This window comes from Callospermophilus lateralis, chromosome 13 (genome assembly GCF_048772815.1).
Source record: "Callospermophilus lateralis isolate mCalLat2 chromosome 13, mCalLat2.hap1, whole genome shotgun sequence".
NCBI lineage: Eukaryota > Metazoa > Chordata > Mammalia > Rodentia > Sciuridae > Callospermophilus > Callospermophilus lateralis.
The window spans coordinates 87,905,980-87,928,877 of record NC_135317.1 but is presented as its reverse complement, the minus strand read 5'-3'; the positions used below and the strand labels follow the sequence as shown (position 1 = coordinate 87,928,877).

Below are 22,898 nucleotides of genomic sequence, written 5' to 3'. Positions count from 1 at the left end.
CTAGTATTAAATTTTCAAATGGAATATCTGTCTGTTCTGATAGCGACTCAGGGAAATGTCACGTTGATTCAAATGTGTTACTTAGAAGTTTGTTTTGACCAGCGAAAAGTTAACAAAATGAAAAAAAGCTGAGAATAGCATGATTTAAAGAATGCCAGTTTATAACCCAGGGGACAGGTATTTGCATACTAATTGTAATGTTCCTGCTGTCGCATTACCTTCAGCTTGAAGATCAGTCAGAAAGAGAAATTCGGCATCATCTGTGACAGTCAGACAGTGGACGAAAAATGCCAGTGAAGTGAGTTGCCCTTTAAAGCTATTTCTATCTCAGAAGATGTAAAAATGAAACACTGAATCTCCATTGGTCTAGATGCTGCCTTTTCTTCGTTTATGATAAATATGCTAATTGTTGTCTTACCTCCTGATTTATTCTTTTTTCTTTTCTCTATTGATTTCTTCTTCTTTTCTAAAATATGTCAACAATGTGGGGCTTAAAGAAAGGTTATAAAGTGGAGAAAGACCACTGAGTGTCTCTGTATGATGTTTTTCAAAATTATGAGATGAGTTAGAGACATGACATGTATACAATCCTTGCAAAAATTATTCATTATCACAACACTTATGGAGAAACTTTTACATGGATATTAAATGCTGGGTAAGAAAGCAGCTGTCACTTCCTCGGGCACATGGACTCCTTGCTTGAATTTTCCATTCTCCAGCACACTGCTAATTGAGTGTGAACAGCTAAGTTGTTGGATTCCACATTTTTAATGCAATACAACTGGTTCTAGCTGGCACAATTAGCAAGATAACTGGTAGCTTTCACGCAGTTCCCATCTGGCCTGGCTCTTCTCTGGACATATAATATGGGTACTGCTGGCCTTGATGGCACTTGCTTAATGAAGAAAACAGAAAGGAAATCAGCCAAAACCCCATGAAATACGAAGCACAATTTTGGCTCTGTAATACAAAGTGAATTTTCATGGCAAATCATACACACACAAAAAGTTACTCTCATTATGCATCAGAATTTTAGAGGAAACAAACAACATGCAAGTACTCATAAATCCTCTGTTAAAATTATAACTATACTCCAAATAAAAAGTAAAATAAATGACACACTGTCCATTTACTTTAGGTAACATACATCAAGGAAAAAAAACATCAACCAAGACAGCACAGTTTTAAACCAGCCACCTTCTATTTCTTCTCACTTTTATTCAATAGGTTTCTTTCCTGACATTTCTAAGTTGCATTGTTTAAAACACAAAATCATGTTTCTCATTCATATCTAACCTAAGAAATGTTCTATTTTTATTTGACAATGTACAAGCCTTAAGAATATCTTGTGTAAACTTGATATTGAGTAGTCAATTACCACAATTAAACTATTATTTAGAAAAAACAGTTGTATGAAGTGTAATAGAATTTCAATTGCAGGAAAATCACTTTCAAGATATTTATTACATGTTTCAAAACATAAATAAGGTAAAAGCATATATGTATTCACAGAGTCGTTTTAGAAAGAAGTGTGAAGATTTAGGGTGATAAGCCCACACGCCATTAAATTCTAGCTCCCCATTACTGTCTCTAGGATTTGTACCAGTTACCAGCACCTCTGAGCCTTTTAACTCACAAATAATGTGGAAATAAAACACATTGCTATTTTCAAGATTAAATGAGGTAAATTATGTGATGTGCTAGCACAATAAAGTGTACATTATAAACATTCAATAGATCATTGTGCATTTTTAAAAGTGCATTATAGTCTTTTGATTTTTTTCAAAAATACCAATAATTTGCTCTTTCACATAATTGAAAATATACAAGAAACCCAACATTTAAAAGAAATTAAATGGCAATAAATGAGGATTATTCCTTAAAATGGTTATATGCCACCTAATTTCTAAAAAGTAAATGCTGCATTACCTCCAACCCTTTCAGCATATCAAGTGTATAAAAAATGAACTTTCTGGCTGAGAAGTAGGTTAGCAAATAGTGAGGTGGGGGTACTAGGCATTGTCACACAGCTGCAGGGATAACCCTTTATAGCAACGTAGACATTTGTGGACCCCAATTAATGCTAGAATATCCTAGCAGCTCTAATTCTGTTGCCTATAAGGTTCCATGCATGTATCTATACAACATCTGTAATCTTTTAGTATATCTCTGCAACTCCAAACAGCAGTTTTTCTTTTGTCATAGATTGTTTATATCTCCCAGATTTTGTTTTCTTCTTTCTGTTTTCACTACCTTACCTTAACGAAGACAATAAGAAGAAGGGCTACCATTTATTTGAACACTTTCATTTTACAGGACTACTTTACATCCACAAAGGTTTTTGTGGACTATTCTTTTAACCAACACCTGGATCTTCCTACAGGACCTGCCTTTCTCAAGGCCTTCTTCATTAAATGTTGTCCCTTCTATCTACCTCACATAGGTCAGGGTTGAGAGTGAAGTTCATCATACCCCGTTCCCTCAGGGATGCTATTAGATCATTTCTTGTCTTCCTCTCTCAGAACATGCTAGGTCTTTGAAAGCTAATACAATTAACTGTACCTTTCAATAATCTTTTTATCATTGTAATCTACCAGTGAAAAGCCATTGAAAGCCATTGCCCCTCTTCCTTTGAAGGTTTAATACCTGCCATTATTTGGGGTTTAGTCATTCATTGCTTGTTTGTTAATAAGTTCAATAAGTATGTCTCGGGCCAGGCACACTGTTCCCAATGCTAGTAATAACATTTAGTTCTATCATCAGAGAACTGACATACAGCAGGGGAAGTAGATGTTCATCCTTGAATGAATTTGCTTAGATTCTATTTCTCAGTATTTCCCTGGATATCTGCTCCTCTTTCAAAGCAGGTGTGCTGTGTGGACAGGCTCCCATCTACCCTCTGCATTAGCATATATTCCACAGGTACTGAGTTGCTTTTAACTGGAATACCCTGCTAACCACCAAATTTTAGTCTTCTTTTTAAATACGTGCATTTCAAGTGTTCGTTTGATTTTAGAATTCCTGTAAAACCTAATATTTAGAGACATGAAATATAACATAGTTTATTCAAGTAACAGATTATCTAATACACAAAAGTTCTTCAATGTAAAACTAAATCTCGGATTTAGTCTCATCCTCCATTTATGAAAGATGGGAACTGAACAATATAAACCTTTAAAACTTTCCATTCCAATGAAAAACCACCATTTCAAAATGGTCTCCCAGATAATCTTGTGTCCTCAGAATTTAGCAATCCAAGAGAGAGAGAAAAGTCAGTGGTTCATAACTGGGGAAGAAAATTTGAGATAGGAAATATAAGTAATAAAAGACAGAAAAATGAATTCCCAATCACATTATTCTGCATGTCCTCCCCTGTTTTCTGAAAATACAACTAATACTGCAATAACAGAAGGGAGCACGATCAGTCCTCACAAAAATTATAAAACTGCAGCAAATTGTAAGAAGTGATAGGCTGTGATTGTGACCTTGATATGCAAATGCAGTTTTATAAGGATGACAAGATACAAGACTATTTCTATTTTGTCAGTCATTTTAATATAAACTTTAAATTACATCATCCCTTTTCATAACTAAGTCATTTTCAAATCACAGCCACATAACACATTTGTTTGTTTGTTTGTTTTTCTCGCCAGCAGATGCTTTCTGTGGATGGGGTTTATTTTATAAGGACATTTATTTATTAAGAGGAATGATGCATTTGTATTCCAGAAAGTTTATATATTAAACCTAATTTATTATTTCAACATCACATTCCCCCAAAGTATACCTTCCTCAGACAACTTAAGTCTATAAATTTTTGACTGCTTTGGAAAAGACATTACTCTGTCCTGACAGATTCCTAGATTTAAATAAATCAATCTAGAATTTATTTAGCTTGTATCAGTCTAAGGAGAAGTAAAGGCTGACTCAGTGTGGGGCAAATATCCTGGAAATACTATGTTCAAATATTTTTTAAGATCATCAGATGTTAGAAAATCTTAAAATTTTTTCTGAACTTTTTCAAGATGCATTATTATTAAGTGGATAGTTTTGTGTACTGTGAAAACTTGGAAAATAGTTTAAAGTTCTTCATTATAGTTATCAAAAGAAATTTTCAAGGAATAAAGCAGAGTAATGCCACCTAAATTTCTAATCATAGGTTAAGAATAAATTCACTATTACTCCACCAATATTGCTCTCACATTTTTTTTTAGAAATAACAATTTACAAATGAATAGATTAGTAAACAATTTCTTGTTGTCAATGTACATCCTACTTCATTGTTGCTATAACTGTCCACTGTGAAAAAGCATATGATTTTTGTTGACCTTTTGCTGTTTGATTAATGGCACAAAGCTCATTTTAAATAATGTAGTTCCACAAATATATATAGCTCTAGTATTAATATAGGTTACAGAAGAAAAAGATCACAATGCTATTGTCAAGGGTAGATGTTGTTTCTACAGGTCACCAGCCACAGAAGCAATGGCGTGGTCTGAAAATATGGACACACTTTTAGCCAACCAAGGTAAGATCCAACTAATAATAGGTTTTTTAAAAAAATACAATAATCAAATGTTAATAATTAAACTCTGAAAATGGCAGGCATAAAATATGACCAACATTTGAAGTATATATAACTCCTAAAAGTGACAAATTCAAAGGCCCAAGGTCGAAGTCCAAAAGGAATTTACTTAGGTCTAAAATAAGTTTATAGAAACTCTAAACATTAAAACAAAAGAAAAAGTTCAAACAACAAATAAGAAGTTTCCCAATTCTTCAACCTCATCAGCATTTGATGTATAGAACAAGTGCCTGTCTTTGGGACCAGTGGAAAAAAACATAACCAACTATCAAAAAGCTTAAAACTTAAATGAATCCCTTTATTTTTAGCTAAAATAAAGTTTTTTTTAAGGTACACATTTTAACTAAGTTATTCTTATTTTCAGTAAATACAAAAACATTTAAATGTGTGTATTTTAATATGTGTGAATATTCATTTATATTTAACAAGAAGTTTAATAATATAATTTTGGCCAGTAATAAAATGTCCTAGTTGTTGACATGAAATAAGTATATACAAAATAGTCACAAAGGTATCTACAACTTCTGTTGTGTTACACATAATCAGCTTTTCAGCAGTTCTATCTCATCCCAGGGAGGGAAAACAACACTATAGACACATATATAGAAAATATTATAACAATATATTGTTTGTACTCATCAAATGATATTTCTATTTTAAATTAACTAAAACAACCGAAGTATTTGAAAAGTTCAAAATTACATGATGAAACTGAATAATTTCTTCACAGCTATTTATTCATATATGTTAGATTAAATTGCATGAATCTAGATATTCTGAATCTATCATTCTTAAATAATGAAATCCTAAAATAGTGTGAAATAATAACATAACTCCCAGAATCCAACTAAACACACAATAAAGATGTTATGGATATTAAGTTGCATTTTTAGAAGTTTGGAATGCTGTGCTTCTTTTTCTCTTATGTTTATAATGAATGTGACAGATCAGGTTTGCTAAGAGCCTGGTCAAAGTGTTTCTGCTGGTTGTGACTTGCTCTACAGGCTGCAGGCAAAAAAGGATTCTACCCAACGGTACCACAGACCAAGGCAAAGAGAGACAGCCTTGAGATGAAGACAAATGTTTCCATCTGCATACCCCCTAGGTTTTCATAGTTCATGCATCAAAGAGCAGAAAGTTCAAATTTTCATCATTTGATTTTGCCTTTATAATACCGGAGAAACAGCAAACTACACTTGCTTTTAATACTTGAAATGGCTGAGGACTCATCAAGTTTCCTAATTGTTTTTGTCAACCTGAAAATCAGTGTGCATAGACTGAGCATATTCCTTCCTTACTGTATTTTTCTCTCCCTATTGTTGACTTATTCCATTCAACACCCACCAGTCCATCCATCCTGTAGGGTGTCCTCAGGTAATGATTTTAATTGTATGTAGCACATTATTCCAAAATCATTTGGCATCTTTTGAACATTCAAATTGTATGTATGGAAGGGAAAAGTAGGTCATTTAAGTATTGTGTCCAAGACAGAGATAAATAGCACGTTTCAGTTATTTAAGTTGCTTATTTTGTTCTGTTTTGTGCTAAGCCAAGCCTTGGAAGTAAGAAAGAATACATTGTTAGTTCAGAGTAGCCCTTCATTAAAACTGGAGAACAGGAGAAAATAATAATAGTTTCTTGATCTATAACTTCCCATCTCTCATCTAAAGGGAAGCCTTTAGATAATTCTCATAAGGAGAAAGTTTCATCTGCCTTAATGATGCACATATAAAATATTGCCAGGCATTAATTCACAAGATTCTTTCAGTATTATTAAAGTAGACTTTATTCTTTATATAAAATAACTTTCAGCATAGATCCTGTTTGGATCTCTCAAATGCATCATTGTTTAGACCACATTCAGAGAAAATTCTAATTGAGTACTACTAAGATTTTTATAATCTAAATTTTTGTCATAGCAATGTGTAGTTAATTGAATTTTCATATAGTGCTCACTTATTAATGACATCCACACTCTCCAATATTTCTGCTGAGAATTTTAATTGGCATCTGGAACCTTTTGCAATGACTTTTTTACTCCAACATTATTTCAAATAATTTTTAAATGTTAAATCTATTTTTAATCCAGTGATTTTAGACACTTTAATATTGCTCTGGAAAAAAATATTTTCTGTTCTCTCTTGCTAAACTTCCCTTTTGCTTCCTACTGGCAGCAACCTATAAAAAACTGGTGTAGTCCCCTTTCTATTAACTTTTTTTATTATATAGTTATTTTCTCTAGTCAACTTTTCCTATCTCCAGATTCTCCATAAAATTTAACCTCTCCCCTACATTGGAACTTGAAGGATGAACTCTCAGCCTGCAGGCAGAGAAGAATTGCTTTGTGCACATGCAAAGGGGTCCTCCTGTCAGGTGAAGGAGAAAACCACCCATGTTTTGGAAGGCAAATTCCTTTGAGTGACAAAAGCTCTGATGTACATTTTCCTCTTCAGAGAGCTATAAATCCTCACTGAGAAATGGTGATAGTCCTCAGAAGAATGAAAACTATGATACTGAATAACATGACTTTAACACACCAGCTTACTGTGGTCAACAGAGGGGATCTGAATAAGATTGTTCTAACCTGTTAACTCGTAGCACATTCTTAACTGTACTTGGCCCTAAAATATTTAAGAAAAATTGCCTTCTCAATTGAGCTCTGGACATACCAAAAAGGAATATTTTGGGATACATTTTGATAAGAAAAGCAGAGAAGTAAGGGTCTAAAATGGTTTTTCCAAACTTAAATATCTATAGGAGCATGGAATAAGGATGTAAACTTGGCTGGAGATAAGGTGCTGGGAATTGGGAGAGACATATAGGGATAATAGATCACAAGCTGTGACTATGGTTATTAATTTTTTTTAAATGCATATACTAGCAAAGTTGAAGGAAATTAACCTGCAAATAAATGGACCTATTTGCAGTTCTTAGTCTAAAGTTGCCAGAGAAATACAAGCACAGGAGTATACCTGGAAGCAGGAGAAAAACACCATCCTAGGTACTGAGAGGGAGATTGGGAGGCATCATGAGTATTGTGCTTAAAGCAAGTTGGAGAGCCCCACCATTTGCCTCAGAATTAAAAATTTCCTATTAGCAAATAAACAGAAGAAGGAGCCTTCACACAAAATACCTTACTAGTTACTTTCTTGGTTTAAAGATATTTGTCCAATCTATTCTTCCCACACTAATAAAGACCAACATTGCCTCCTTTGCTTTAAGCCCAAACCAACACAATTAATATCTTACTATCAAATTGTGTTTCGTCATCAATTCACAGTGACACAGTCATTCTTACTCTAAAGTTACTATAAAAGTGTTGACTTGACTTAGGGCAGTATGTCTAAAAAGCAAAGTCTATGGGGTCTCCTATGAAGTAACCATTAAGACCTGCTCTTTAACATAACTGTTCTTTTCAGATGTAGAAAGAAAAAGTACATATTTTCTTTGTTAATGGAGTTAATTTGAGGAATATAAATATAAATATTTTATGTCTCTGATAACTGATTAAAAATAATTTTTCTAAAGTTAGGAATCGAAACATACAAATGTTATATTAAGTGGGATGATAAACACTTGCCACTGAATACTCAATAAATGCTCAATACAATGTATTTATATTGCACATATTATTGCTATATATCATATTATTCAAAAGTTCTTATATATTTTATAGCTGGTTTAGATGCTTTTCGAACATTCCTAAAATCAGAGTTCAGTGAAGAAAATGTTGAGTTCTGGCTTGCCTGTGAAGACTTCAAGAAAACAGAAAGTGCTGAAAAAATTGCTTCCAAAGCCAGGATAATTTATTCTGAATTCATTGTAGCTGATGCCCCTAAAGAGGTGAGTAAAATACTTCAGGACAATGAAGTTTCATCCCCTAACAAATCTGCTGCCAATTAGAAGCAGATTAGTTTAATCCATCTAAAGGGTAATCAAATCATTGCTATGTATTCAAATAGAAAATGTCAGTAGATACCAAAGAAAGTTCCTTAAGATGATCCTGTCTTTCAACGACTCAGCTAACATTTCTCAAAACCTGCTTACTATGTATAGATGAGGCTTGACCAATATTTCTATCTCCATGGCACCATACACAGGGTTTCGAAAAAGACTGTCAAATATCTCAAGTTAAACAGCTGAAGTCAATATGACAAATATCCCATTTTAAAAAGCTGTTGGACTTGCCGTGCAGTTTCTTTTTTCTTTTTGGGAACCATGGAGTTAAAAGGCCTATGTGGTATAACATTTTGAGTACTTTCTTCAAAAGTTAAAAATTGCCCACTAGCCAACAGTATAAAATTTTTCATTTTTAATATCTTAGAAGTCCATTTTATGGCATGGAATACTATCTTATTATCGAATGGAGGGGTGGTTTACTTATATTTCCTTGATGGTGAAAGTCTAAAGTATAAAGCATTGTACCCAATGATCAGGACCCAACTGTCTACTTAAAAATCAGAAAAATGGAGAGGGCCTTAGACAGAAGCCTAGACAGCTCAGAAAATAGGCCCCCAAAAGCATTTTATGTGTGGAACAACCTATTTATATTTGACTTAGTTTCCAGCACCAATACTATGATCAAACATTTCCAGATATTCTTTTCATCTTAACTGAACAGGTTAAGCAATTTGTATTTTTAAATTTCTTTAGATCCCTTGCCAAAGATATCATGTAAGCAAAAAGATTTAAAGCATAAGCAGCAAGCAAACAGGAAGCTATGTTAAACTTCAAGCACTACACGTAAACTCAGGAGATCTGTCATCTTTACCACAGAGGTAAAATACTCAGATCCTTAGAGGTGAGAGTTGCCATATTTTCTGACCCCTAATGAGGATTCATGGTATGAGAAGAATGGTTGTACTTTTGGGGACAAAGGGTAGATGAGATGAAGTGCAAACACCCTCATAAACTCTAGGGCATAAAGTTATCATATCAGTAGTTCAAGTTTAAGATGGACATTAATTACTGCAGACTGTATTGGTCTAGTTTGTCATTAACAAACATGAACCACTGAAACACGGCCAGGAATTCATGGTGGAAAAGGAACTTGAACTCCTGCAGAGTTATTTCAACATTCATTTCCGAGTCACCATCTAAAAATCAATAAATAATTCTGGAAAATTGAAAATGTAGTATGTAAGTTTTGTCAAGTTGATTAATGTGCCATTCCCTAAAAGGCTTCAAAACCAGCCCTGAAAATATTCTATATTGTGATATCAGTTCGAAAGCCATTTTTTTCTTCTTTATTAATCCATCTAAAATTAACAAATGTTGCTTTGGAAAAGCATCATCAAATATCATGTATAAAAAATCTTCTAATAAAAAATGTAGTATTTTAATTGCAGGTGAATTCAAAGTTATAATATATAAGAATTTTTTTTTAATTTTTCTAACCTTTCCTTCCAAAGTAAATGCACACTGTAATAATTTAATTAAATATCATAGTTATATAGTTATTATTTTAGGACATAAATTTTTATAGGTTTTTATACTTTACCCATCTAATCAATTTTAAGTAAATAAAATATAATTAAATTATGGCTTCTTTTCAAGTAATAAATTGTCTCCTTGAAGAATCTCTAAACATAGACTGTCAGATATGACACAATTCATTGGAAACAAATCATGTCTTTACACATACACACATATACTCATTCTCTTTCCTATTATTTACTATTCATTGTTTCTAATTCAAATTATTAAAGAGCATTGCTTGCTATGTTTTATACCAGTTGCAATCTTCAAAATATTTTTCTATAGTTTATCAGTTTTATGTGAGATACAACACAGTTGTTAATGTGCTTATTCATTAAACTGATGTTTTGTTTGTCTCCACAAAGAAGTCACAGAATAAAAAGAGAGACTGACAATAAGACAAGACAAACATACAATGGAATATGTGATAATAAAATCATATTTAAAATTCATTTTAGCACTAGGAAAAGAATGATTAATTTTACCTGGAGAGTTGAAGGACAGATTGATAGCATGGTTCCCACAGGTAAAAGAAAGGTCATGAAAAACAGGTCATGTTTTACGAAGAGAGCAAATGAAGAAAGAATATTTCAGACTGAGAGTACACTGGTTAAGTACTGAGGTAAAAAGACACGCTAGCATGTTCTATAAATCATAAGTATTTTTATATTGCTAACCCAAGCAGAGAAGGGGGTTATGAGGTTAGGAAGGAAGCAAGTGAAGATAAAGAAAGACATGATGGCAAATACTCTAGGTTCATCTAATAGGCTGACTTGACATGATTAGATGATAAATTTAATATGAAGATTGGAAGACACAATGATTTTCATAGGTAGAATATTAATTTAAGATGAAATTCATGTAAAATAGTCTCAATTTTCTATATTCAATTATTGAATAGCTTATTCTTAATAAAAAAATCAAAATGATAACCAATTTCATCATTAGAAAATCCTAAAATAAAGAACTGTGACAAAGTTATCCAAAAATCTATTAAATTCCATTTACTTTCCTTTTTAACTTCTTATATCTTTACTGCCTTATCTATAAAATTGCTAGCATAACTTAATTTTCAATTGACTACAATTAGACAGTTTGCAATTGGACTATACTAAACTTACTAATAAATGTCCCCTATTTATAGACTGAGAATTTTTATGGTTATCAGTTTTTTGCCCTACTAGGCAGAGACTAAATACTTAGATCTCTAAGAAAGGAACTAATAATTTCACTATATTTATGGCCTCTCCTTAATACTATGACCGTCTCTCTGGATTCTATATTAGGGAATTTTGTGATATGGTAGAAAATCTGAAGGTTAGCAATGCCTAGACCTGGGTTCAAATCCTGACGCCTCATTTGCACATAATCTCCTATAAAGCTATTTCACCTCTCTGAGCCTCAGTTTCCTCATCTAAAAAAGTATACAAACCCATCCACATAGAAGAGATGAGAATGAAAAACAAAATAATGTATTCAGGGTTTATATCAAGCAGAACAGTTTTTTTTAAAATGTAATCTCTTTTTTCTTTAAAGTCCCTATATGCACTATTGAATTTTATAGACATGAAAGCAGCCACTAGTTAACTTCTATGATCATTTGAAGACAAGCACCTTTAAATGACTTCATAAAAGTAGAAATCTAAACATATCAAACAACATGTTAATAAAACAGCTTCAGAAAAAAAAAAAAAGTGGGAAGAAGCAACTCTTACAGTCAACTGTACCTCGTTAGGTTCAGGAGAAAATGCTGCAGGAAAAATCTACTGTGACCCAGGTATTTTGACTAATTGACTAGAAAATGAGAAAATTGTTAATTAAGCAATGTAGTTTTTTTAAAAATGTCCCTCGTCTGTACACAGTAAGATCCTGGGAGTTGCAAAGAAAACTAGAATTCTTAAACTTGTACTCATTCTTTCTTCAGCTTAGAGCACTAATTTCATAGGATTTGGAAATTCTCAAGAAAATAATATCACTTAGTTTTCAGAAAATGTTTAACTTAGAAAATTTAAAATAATACCTTCATACTCACATAAGACATGGACATATTTTAAATTTTATAATGTATTTATATCCTCATTCCTTTACATTAAAAAGAAAATTGGTCGTAAATGATGAAAAATGTCATTAAAAAGAATATAATTTATGTTGATTGTCATTCTGTGTGATTAGAAAATAATATCAAATAACATCACTTTGTAGTGTTTCAAAATTATATAAATCCAGGGACTGGGGCATATCTCAGTGGTAGAGCAAGTACTTATCAAGTTCAAGGTCTGGGTTTAATCCCCAGCACCAAAATAATATATATCTATAAATCCAACTTCATATTATCACCAACTAGGAACAACTATGTTGTTAATTTTTCAAGTCAAAAAATAGTATAAAAAGTTTAATTCTAAGATGTATTAAATATGAGTACATAATAACTCATAACAAAGAAAAAATTGTGGTCATAAAGAAGATAGCTTAATGGATCTGTATAGGACACTTTTAATATCAGTGCCTGACTTCTTTAATTTTTAATGAGGTGCAATGTTATTTATGGCTTAATATTTCATTTACCATCAATAAAGGCTTATTCTATAATTATTATTCACTTCCTTCTAAGATAGAAAACTCTCCATGAAAGGGAAGCTCAGTCTGGGCAAAAAAACAGATAACAAACACATAAGCATAACACAATGGTTTTACTAGGCCCCTCTCAATAAGAAAATGTAAGAAGATAAGTAGAAACTATGATTTGCCACAGAAGAAACTTTGATCTAACTGGGTTAAAAAATAAAATTTTTAGAACTAGCAAAATGGCAAAGCCACAAATGATTAAGTGCAAAAAAGAATGAAATTGTTCTTCTATCTGGGAAGGATATTATGATAGAACAGTAGTGAGACAGGATATTGAGATCTTTTAAATAAGGTTGTATTTGAAACTGAGACTTCAATGAAGAAATAGGTATTTGAATTGTTGGTTGAGAGAAATCTATAAAAATCATCACTTAGAAACATTTTCTGCTTTTACTGGTAATGCCAATTTGTGCGCTTTATTTCATTTTCATATTTTTCCTTTGCATTCTTAAATGCCACTCACTTCCTTAATGTGTTCAAGTTCTTAGGAGTCTGCGTCCTACAAGTTACTGCTAACCCAAAGTTCATGCTCAACTATGGTAATCTTCTTGGATATAACAAGTTTGCTTATTATTCAGTTTCTAAATTGTTTATTAATGATTAGTTTGTCAATTATCTCCTAAATACTGTGCTGGTATAGCTGAGAAAAAAAGATGGTCAGGGTCACTGATCATCTAGTTGGGAAGATTCCAGTTTTTAAAAAAGTAAAACTTATGGTGGGCATGGTGGCCCATGCCTGTAATCCCAGCAACTTGGGAGGCTGGGGCAGGAGGATTGCAAGTTCAAAACCAGCCTCAGCAACTTAGCAAGGCTCTAAGCAACTTGACAAGACCCCGTCTCAAAATAAAAAGGACTGAGATGTGGCTCAGTGGTTAAGTGCTCCTGGAATCAATTCCTGGTACTAAATAAGTAAATATCACAACAAACTGTCAGGAGCATTGTGATAGAAAAATACAAAGTGAGGTTGCATTTGTGAAAGAGAAACCTAAATCTAGGAGATCAAGGAATATGTCTCAGAAGAACTGATTAATAAACCTTGACAAAAATTTAGCAAAGGACGAGCCAGTGCCCGAAAGACAAGCCCAGTTGTGAAAGACCCTGAGTACTGAGTAACAAGAGCATAAATCAAGGAAGCTACACCTTCTGGATCCCAAATATTTTACATTCTTATTGATTCCATTTGAAAATATAAGGATCTCTTTAAAAGTGAGAGAGAGATAAAAGAAAGAGGGGGAGAGAAGAGGGAGGAAAGGAAGGAGGAAGAGAAAGAAAAACAGAACTAAAAAAACTGTAATACCTGCACAGTGCTTTTACGTGGACTATCTCATTTCATTATCACATTCAGCATCTTAGGACAGTATCATAATCATCTACATGTTGCAGGTGAAAAATGAACTGAGCTTTAGAGATAAAGTGATGAGCCCTGCAGTCATTAAAATCCATGGGGAGGGAGGTATTCCATCCAGCTTTTTCATTTCTAATTCCTTTCCCTAGATCTACTACTTATTTCCTGGTGTTAATGACACAGTCTGGAAACCTTGAGGAATATGCTAGTGGCCGAAGCATAAAATTCTCAAGTCACATAAAATCTACCTCTCTAAAAGGCCTTCTTCCTCTTGTCACACTCTAATCTGTTCTAACTTCTTAGACCATGAAGCCAAGGTTTAGGCATTAGGAAGAAACAAGTGTCCAAAATACTTCTTCTAATAATCTATAGTATCATTTGTTCCTCAAAAAAATTATTTCTGCATTTCAAGTCAAAACCAAAAAGCTCAGGTGTTCTTCAAACTTTCCTATGTCTCTGGGCCACTCAGCCTTGGACCAGCAGGTTGGGGTGGTGAAGGAAACCAGTCAATCTGATTTCACTTGAGCTGCTTTGGCAGAGCAGTAGCTTGCATACGGCTAATTTTATCAATCTGTATACATTGTGATTTTATACATGCCATCTCCTTTATTGCCATAGAAATTAAAGAGGCATCTGGTTTCTGTTCATTCCCTTCTTTGCTTTGACTACTTGTCTAATTAATCAAGGTGCTTCGTAATTCTATCTCTTTCATTTTTCTTGCCCAATTTAAGTTATTAGCACTACCTGTCAGCTTGGGTCATCTATTTCTGTCACCTAACCCCATGATAACAAACAGATAAAGTTCTTGTGCAGGGATGAATTTATTCTAAATGTTGCAAAACTGCTATTTTTAACAGACACCTTTAAGAACATATTTCAGGACATTCATTTGCCTTTGATGATGTCAAAAATGAAGTAATACTAGAAGTGTTAGTGGTGATTAAATAGAATTAGGCAACCAAAAACATGATTATAGACGGCTTTAATTTGAATAGTAATTTTTCAGCTCTATTGTGAATGAGGTCTAAGATGCTGCCTGCTCCATCGTTGTGAGGAGTTTTACTTATGCATGCACACATCCTTTGCATAATCATCGTCTCCTGCTACACTATACATTCTAAATGAGGAAAGACTCTCTAATTTGAATGTGGGAGCACAATTGAGAACCTTTCATTCAAATTATGTAAAAAATATATAAAGCACAGTTTAGGGTCACAGGAGAGCCAACAGGTACACTTTAAAACGTATTCCTCCTGCGAAAATAATTTGTTGAAAGCCAGAAGAATTCTAAGAAGCTGGTGTAGAAGAAAGAAATTTGGCTTGCATAACTTTCAGTTAACAAAACCACATGAGTATTAAATTATTCTGTATCTTTATAATAAAAATGTTTTTAAACAACTACCACAAATATCATTCAGAAGGCAGTCATTTTAATGCAATGGATTGTTGTCAGCGTCAGCTGTGTCGAGGCCTTTTCGAAATTGACAGGATTTAAAAGCCTCTAAATGGCTGTGATGACATCTCAGCTGTCATTTCATAAGAAGAACAATCCTGTGTCTTATTTTCTGAGATTGGCAGTGTGGTGGTCTCAGATTTCTAGGATAATTCATGCCCTTTTGAAAAAGAAACTAACACAATATTATGTTTCTCAAAGTCCTTGAAACTAAAGAGTATCCAAACAGAATGCAAGCATTTTTTTTATATCTATATCTATTTACTTTTGTGTATATTTGTGTATATATGTGTGTGTACATGTATATATATATATGCATATATATATTTAAAACTTTATTTCATTAATTGACTTGACCTTCAGCCAAGGCTCAAAACATAATAGTCTGAGATGTTCAGCTATTTCCAATAGCTCCCAAGCAGCTCAGGAAAGCCTTAGATCAAGCAGTGGGGAAGTCTGCCTTTCTGAGAAAGTCAGAGGGTCACCTCCTGATAGTTTCCCACCTTCAGCACACTCCAGGCTCACAATCTCATATGTCTGACTGTTTGTGGTAGAAATTTATCCAAGTACCTTGTAGCTGAACTGAACCAAACATCACATTTGAGATTAGTGCAAAGTTAGGGACTCAGTTCACAGATATGCTCCCCAGAGTGACTGTAGCGGAGGGATAGACAGGTAGGTAGATGATTAATTGATTGATGGATAGATAGATATCAGTATCCTAACTTTTCACTCCCCACCCCCCCATTACTGAAATTTCATAGAGTCAAGAAGAAAGGGTCCAATCCCGTAAGTTTCCAGAATTGACTTGGAAGCAACATTTAACTAAATGTGTCACTTCTCTTAATGCAAATATCTTTAATTGGCTTCTTGGACTGGATTTCCTCCCTTACTGACTCTCTTTGCTATTTCTTTTGCTGTTCTTACCCATAAGCTAATGGGCACTATAATGAACAGAGATAGTCCTTACTCATTTTCAGTTTACACTCACTGTCCCAGTCATCTTCTTCGATCTTATAGCTTTAAAGGCCACCTCAAATTTGCCACAAATTGAAAGCTGACTTCTGACTTTCTGTTCAAAACATTTTTCTTTCCAAGTCTTCTCCATCTTTATTAATGCAACTCTGTTCTGTATTATTCTGCCTAAGCCATTGTTCATCATCTGATTCTTCTCTTTCTCTCATACCACCACATCCAATCTATCAGCCCTATATTCTTCAGAATATTTCTAAGATCCAGCCATCCTTACAGATTTTCTCCATTGCCCCAGCTCATAAGTATTAAATAGCAAGTCCCATCTACTCTACTTTCTGAGTATGTTTGCAATACATATCGTCCCCTTCATTCCTGTAAAGTGACTACCACCCAATGCATTGGTTTCCTAATATTTCTTCCTTATATCCAAACCTGTCTGTTGTTCCACAACTTGGGAACCAGTGAATTTTTAAAAAATATGTGTTGACACTATTTGCTTATTTAAAATTCTCCTCAAAGCTCTCAAGATAAGGACAACATGTCTTAACAAGACCTATAAGGTCCTACAGTATCCAGAACCTCCATGCCTCTCCTGAATCCTGCCTTTCTTCCCCTCAAAACCCACCAGGCTTCTTCTAGTTCACTATCTCATGAGCAAATCTTTTGTTAAATATTTCCTATTCATAATATTTCAAAGGTCAGTTTAAAATCTCACTTCCTTTGGAAAGTTATTCTTCCAGAAAGCTTTTTCCCCCCTTTGGTTGCTTTTTCAAAATCTGTCTTCTTGATTGATGTTTCATATTAATCATCTTTATATCTCAGATCCTAGCACCATTCTTAAGCACCTACTCAATTAACATCCCAAATGAATAAAATCAGGAAGAGTAAAAATAAAATGACCAGTTTTCAGATATAGTTAGATTTTTTCCCCAAAATATGGTGATAATCTTTTGAATCATCTTACAGTCACATGTGTGATATATTTAATATAAGGTAACCTGTGATGATAGCACATTAGGACTAATATTTAATTTTTAAAACTTAACTATTTTATGATTAAGATAATCTTTGGATATCCTTGTGGTTGTTTCAGAATTAAGGTTATTGTTCAAAATATTTTTTCTATCAAAGAACACTATGTTCCTAAACACAAATCAAACAAACCGAAAAACTAGAAGGAAAAGACTTGGGACCGAACATGGAGAATGAATATCTGCTCTGCTCACATTTTTGAGGGATGTGGAGAATAAGAGTAAAAGAAGCAGAGAAACAATAGTAAACCAAAGACAGGGTGAATCCATCCTGAGAACTATTAAATTGCCTTTGTAGTGACAAATTTTCTTTCTGTGAAAATCATATTAAATACTTAACTTTAACAGAAGCTTTGTATCCAAATCTGTTTAAGCAAGAAATCAAATTTCTTGAAATTTTGAAATCAAAATTACATATAGTGACAAGAAAATTATAATGACTTTTCTTCTGTTATCAAGTAAGGCTTCTTAGAGAATATTCAACTCAAGATAAATCATTCGGAAGAGGAAAATTTGCACAGTTGAGGTGAGAGGGAATTTAGATGATGAAAGAGTATGAACCACAGTTTAAGGTGAAAGATTTACTTTATAAATAGAGTAGAGCAGCTTTATGAGGACCAGTAAGAACAAGTAGGAATTGGTTTGGGAACATGCTAAAGGTAGGGTATGAACACTCTCAAAGCTAAAATAAAATATTTACATTTTATGTCACAGAAAATAATGGGTTTCAACTGAACAGTCATATGATAAAAGTGATATTTTGGTGAAATTAATGTAGAAAAACCGTCCACAGTGTTGAGAAAGGAAAGCTGTTGTAAAAAGAGGTAGCAGAGAAATGATAAATTTAATAGTTTAAGAAAGAGGTTAGTTGTAAAGGCCTCAAATGGAGAAATAAATTGATATGAGGGCTGGGGTTGTGGCTCAGTGGTAGAGCACTTGCCTAGCATGTGTGAGGTACTGGGTTTGATTCTCAGAATCGTACAAATAAATAAAGATATCATGTCCATCTACAACGAAAATATTTTTTAAAAGATTGATCTGAAAAATATTACTGAAATTTCAAGGTGAAAGGCACAATTTTAAACACATACACACACATCTAATAAGAGAGCAGGGTAAAAAGAGGTGTCAGAGATGATTCCTATGTTTCTAGCTTGAACAACTTAGAGAAAAATAATGACATTTATCTAAACATGTGGGTGTGATGTTTTTTCACTGACATTAAGCGTAATTGCCAAGACATATTTTCATAAAACTACTGATTATCTCCTGGGAACAGTGTATCTGCTCATCATTTAGCTATCAATGGCTGACACCAGCAGTTGCGAGGTAGGAAAACAGGCATTATCAGAAAAACCAAAAAGTAAATAAGAAGTTCAAGTTGAATATAATTCAATAATAATAATAGTATTATGTTGACATGAATAGTTCTCTTTAAAATTTAAAAATTATTTTAAACAAATATACAACCATTCATTCACCTGATTTATACAGCATATATTTGTTGAGTCCTTACTGTGTGAGGCATGAAAGATGTTCAAAATGTAAATATCAACTAAGTAACACAAAAATCCTTTAAGAGGTCAGAAAGTACAAAAATCCACAAGTAAACTTCTCATGGTATATATTATTCTAATTCAGCCTTAGGGAGGGTAAAAAACTAATGTGAAAAAGGATGACTTTCACTTAGACTAGAAAGGTGTGAAAAATGTTCAAAAGTAGAAAAATACATGAATGTGTCTAGTTTGGTAGGAATATATGGTACCCATTGAAGAAAATGACTGTATACATTAGAATCACATTGTAGAAGTCATGAATGCCAAAATCACAGGTTTGGACTTTTTAAATAGGAAATGGGGGCAGGTAGTCAGTGCAAGTAGTTAGTCCTGATGACAATAAAAATAATAAATAATAATAATAATAATAATAGCTATCACTGCATAGCTGGCACATGTTGGTCCTGCTTTTAGTGTAAATTCCCCTGATGAGCACCTAAATGTTAAGTTGCTATATTTGTCACTAGGGAAAATATAAAGTTAAATAACAGATTATTATATTAAAGAATCAAACAATGTGTCTAAATGAAGAAATTTATTCATTTTCATATTTTTTCATATCTCCATAACACAAGATAGGTTTATTAAAAAAGGCTGCAGTAAATGTTTAAAAATGACTACAAGTTCCTGGTAATAGCCACTATTCATTGATTGTCACTATGAAGGAAGCACTGTACTAGGTTCATTACATAAGTTATTACCCTCCTTCACTGAGCAGAACTTTTATGCCTTCCTATTGCATGCCGTAGAAAAATAAGGAAACCTTGCCACAGCACAGACACACTGCAAGGCCTCGCTTAGATCTCCTTCACCCCACAGAACTTCATAGGACTTCCCTTCACCCACATTACCCTCCAGCCATCAAGGCACAGTGGCTCTCGAAATTAAATTCTTTCTTGCATCAGGACTCTGCATTTGCAGAAATGATAGTCCTCTGATTCTTAGAGAACTGTCTTATTCTTAGCCTTCAACTTTAAATCTAAAATACTACGACTTGTTTTGTTACTGGGTTTCTTCCTGCAAATAAAGGCAGGGCATTTAATCTCAAATAGATACTCATAAATATTTGTGGTACCAATAAATGGATTGGTCATCACATCTTAGTGATTCATGAAATATTAATATTAAGGATAAAAATTAAGGATGAGAAAGCAGAGGCTCAGAAATATCAAGTTCACTCTCCTTAGGTCATCAAGATCGTAAGTGTTAGAGGACAGTTTGATAATGATCTCAAAGCCCCCCACTTCCTCGAATCATCTTCATGAATAAAGAAGGGGGTAATTCATTCTAGGTTTTGAGGCCTCTCAGGGAGGTTCAACACTATCTGGTGCATTAATGAAGAACCTAAGAAGGTGATTAAAGGAATAAAAGTGCAGGTGTGTTCTTGGATCCATGAGTACCTCAAATCCCTAAAGAAAGAAAACATCTGTAAGCAGACAGTGAACTCCAGATGATTCTTTTCTAATTAATTTTTCTTTCTTCTTTTCTTATTTATAGACCAATTAAGTATTTCTATAGTACTTATATGATTTAATCCTTTAAAATACTTTAGATAGGTTCTTTTACCATGTTCTTTTAAACCATGGAAATTGAAGATGAAAGGAAATTATAGAAATTTCTACAATCACAAACAGCAAGTTAGTAGCTGCAGAGGGAATTGATTGTAGTTCCTTTAACCACATTTCAATGCAGCATATAAAACAGTCTTTTATAGCCTTTTTTATTTTACCAGACCCCCAAATTTTAGCATTTTTATAATCTCCCCATTTTGCCCAAGAGATGTTTTTGTTCTATTCAAAAATATTTATTGATTTCCTATTATATAGTAGGTATTCTGCTAAGTGCTAGGAAATGGAATGATAAATAAGACACAGAACCTGCCTTTGGGGAGATTTTATTTTGACATTCAAATCTCAAATCTCCTCTGTTCTTGTGAATATTTTTGGCTTACATTAGTTATCTTAGATAAAGATTTTCTGCTTTTGAGAACATATCCTGGAATGTATGTAGAGTTAGGAAAGTATCTTCACAAGGTTTGGGGCATTTTACATATTTGCAGGTCCGTAGTGTGTTGCAATGGTCTATTGAGTCTATTAATCTCAGATAACCCTGATGAAGATATATATAGATATCTTTTTATATAAAATATTTTAAATGTATATCAATTTTATATATACACATATATTCATTTTGTGAATAGTATGAGAGTCAATGAAAAGGGGGCTATTATTTGGCCCATTTTTTTCAAACAAAAAGAAAGAAAAATTGGAAGGAAAAGAGATGTTTTGGAGAACAGTAAGGGGAGCCATAGGGACTGGGAATGTAGGACTCAACCTACCAAATTCTATTTATAGTTCTGCCTACAGAAAGTACATTTTAGGGATTTAGGTCAAAGTACTAGGAAAAGAAAAGGTAACTAGGAAAAGAAATTTAAATGATAATTTTAAATTGTTTGCTTTTTCATTTGCCTTTATAAAAAGAGAATCTCGAAATAAGGCTTTACCTTTGTTTCCTGTCAATGCCACCCCCTCTTAAGCTAGGAAAATAATTAAACCAAGCATGTGTTCTGCATTCCAGAAAATGAACGCATGACCTTTCTGCTGTTTTGCATCAGATTAGTTTTGTGCTTGGAAAAAAATTCAAATAATATGTGTATCTACCATCTGTCCAAACCATGTATTCTTTGATTAAACTAATCTAATGATATGCAACCTTATTTTCCACAGATTAACATTGACTTCAGTACCAGGGACCTCATCTCAAAGAATATTGCTGAACCAACAACCAAATGCTTTGATGAGGCTCAGAAATTAATCTACAGTCTCATGGCCAAGGATTCTTTTCCTCGCTTTCTAAAGTCAGAGATTTATAAGAAACTGGTAAATAGCCAACAGGTTGGAAATCATAAAAAGTGGCTCCCTTTCTTGTGAAGAAGGTAAAATGATAACCTAGTCACTATGTTTCAAGGCTAAATGTTTCAAATGTATGAGCACAATACTAATTATTTTACGCTTTAGAATACATTTTTATTCCAACAGAATATTTTTATACACCAAACCTAAATTTCTAAGTCATTTGTTTAGAACTTAGTCATTTTATCAGGTACTTAAAAATCTCCTACTAGAGAGTACAGAGAGAGTTTATAATGATAAATATATTTTAAAATCATAATACTTTTATGGCATTATAATTTCAAGAAACTATATGTCTGCCTGTTGCAGAGTAAGAGTCTGTTAAGCACCATATCTATGGTTTTAAATGCCATTTGCATTATTCAAAAAACTCACTTCCATAAAAAGTGAAATTTTGGACCAAAACACAACCTTCCATTTTGTGAATTTGTTTTCTTTCAACTATTCTTACCTATTTCTTATAATGTAATGATCATCTAAACATCTATGGCTCTCAAAGTACTTAAAAAGAATTATAAGAATGTATGCAGAATTACAGGTATGTCTAATAGCACTAGGAGCCAAAGCTTTTCAAAATACATTCCTTGGATCAATTTAATGGCATTATATAGGCTTTTGTATGCAAAGAGGTTTGAGAGTGAATATTCACTTTTTCATTTTAATAGGAATATAAAAGAAAAAAGTACAATAAAGAGCATGGACAAATCCTTGTATGGTGAACAATGTAGCCCATTCTTAAATTTTAAAAATGACAGTTTTAATTTAAAAATCAAAAAATTTTAAAACTGCAACATTATTTATTCAATTGTGGAGCTAAGTACCTATTCACTCATTCAGCACTGGGACTTGTTCACAAAACTAAAATTTTTAAATTTTTATTTTAAGGTTTTCCTAAAATTGTTCATTTATATAAATGTCCCATATGAGTATGGATAACT

General features: G+C 33.1%; 1 protein-coding gene across 2 annotated transcripts; it reads left to right on the top strand.

The window, feature by feature from the left end:
* The first annotated feature begins 287 nt into the window (after positions 1-287).
* On the top strand, positions 288-21,978 carry Rgs21 (regulator of G protein signaling 21). 2 transcript variants are annotated; one of them, XM_076831820.1, is made up of 4 exons: positions 288-298; positions 4,467-4,528; positions 8,262-8,428; positions 21,775-21,978. In XM_076831820.1, exons 1-4 carry the CDS (start codon positions 288-290, stop codon positions 21,976-21,978), a joined length of 444 nt encoding a protein of 147 aa, XP_076687935.1. The 2 variants fall into 2 exon arrangements, with proteins under 2 accessions (XP_076687935.1, XP_076687934.1); XM_076831819.1 differs by having other exon boundaries at positions 4,452-4,528.
* Positions 21,979-22,898: the final 920 nt, after the last annotated feature.

Bases quoted from the DNA above. Each gene is read 5' to 3' on its own strand.
- Rgs21 (XM_076831819.1), top strand. The intron at 4,529-8,261 runs GTAAGATCCAAC...TATATTTTATAG, and splicing joins CACACTTTTAGCCAACCAAG to CTGGTTTAGATGCTTTTCGA. The intron at 8,429-21,774 runs GTGAGTAAAATA...TATTTTCCACAG, and splicing joins TAGCTGATGCCCCTAAAGAG to ATTAACATTGACTTCAGTAC.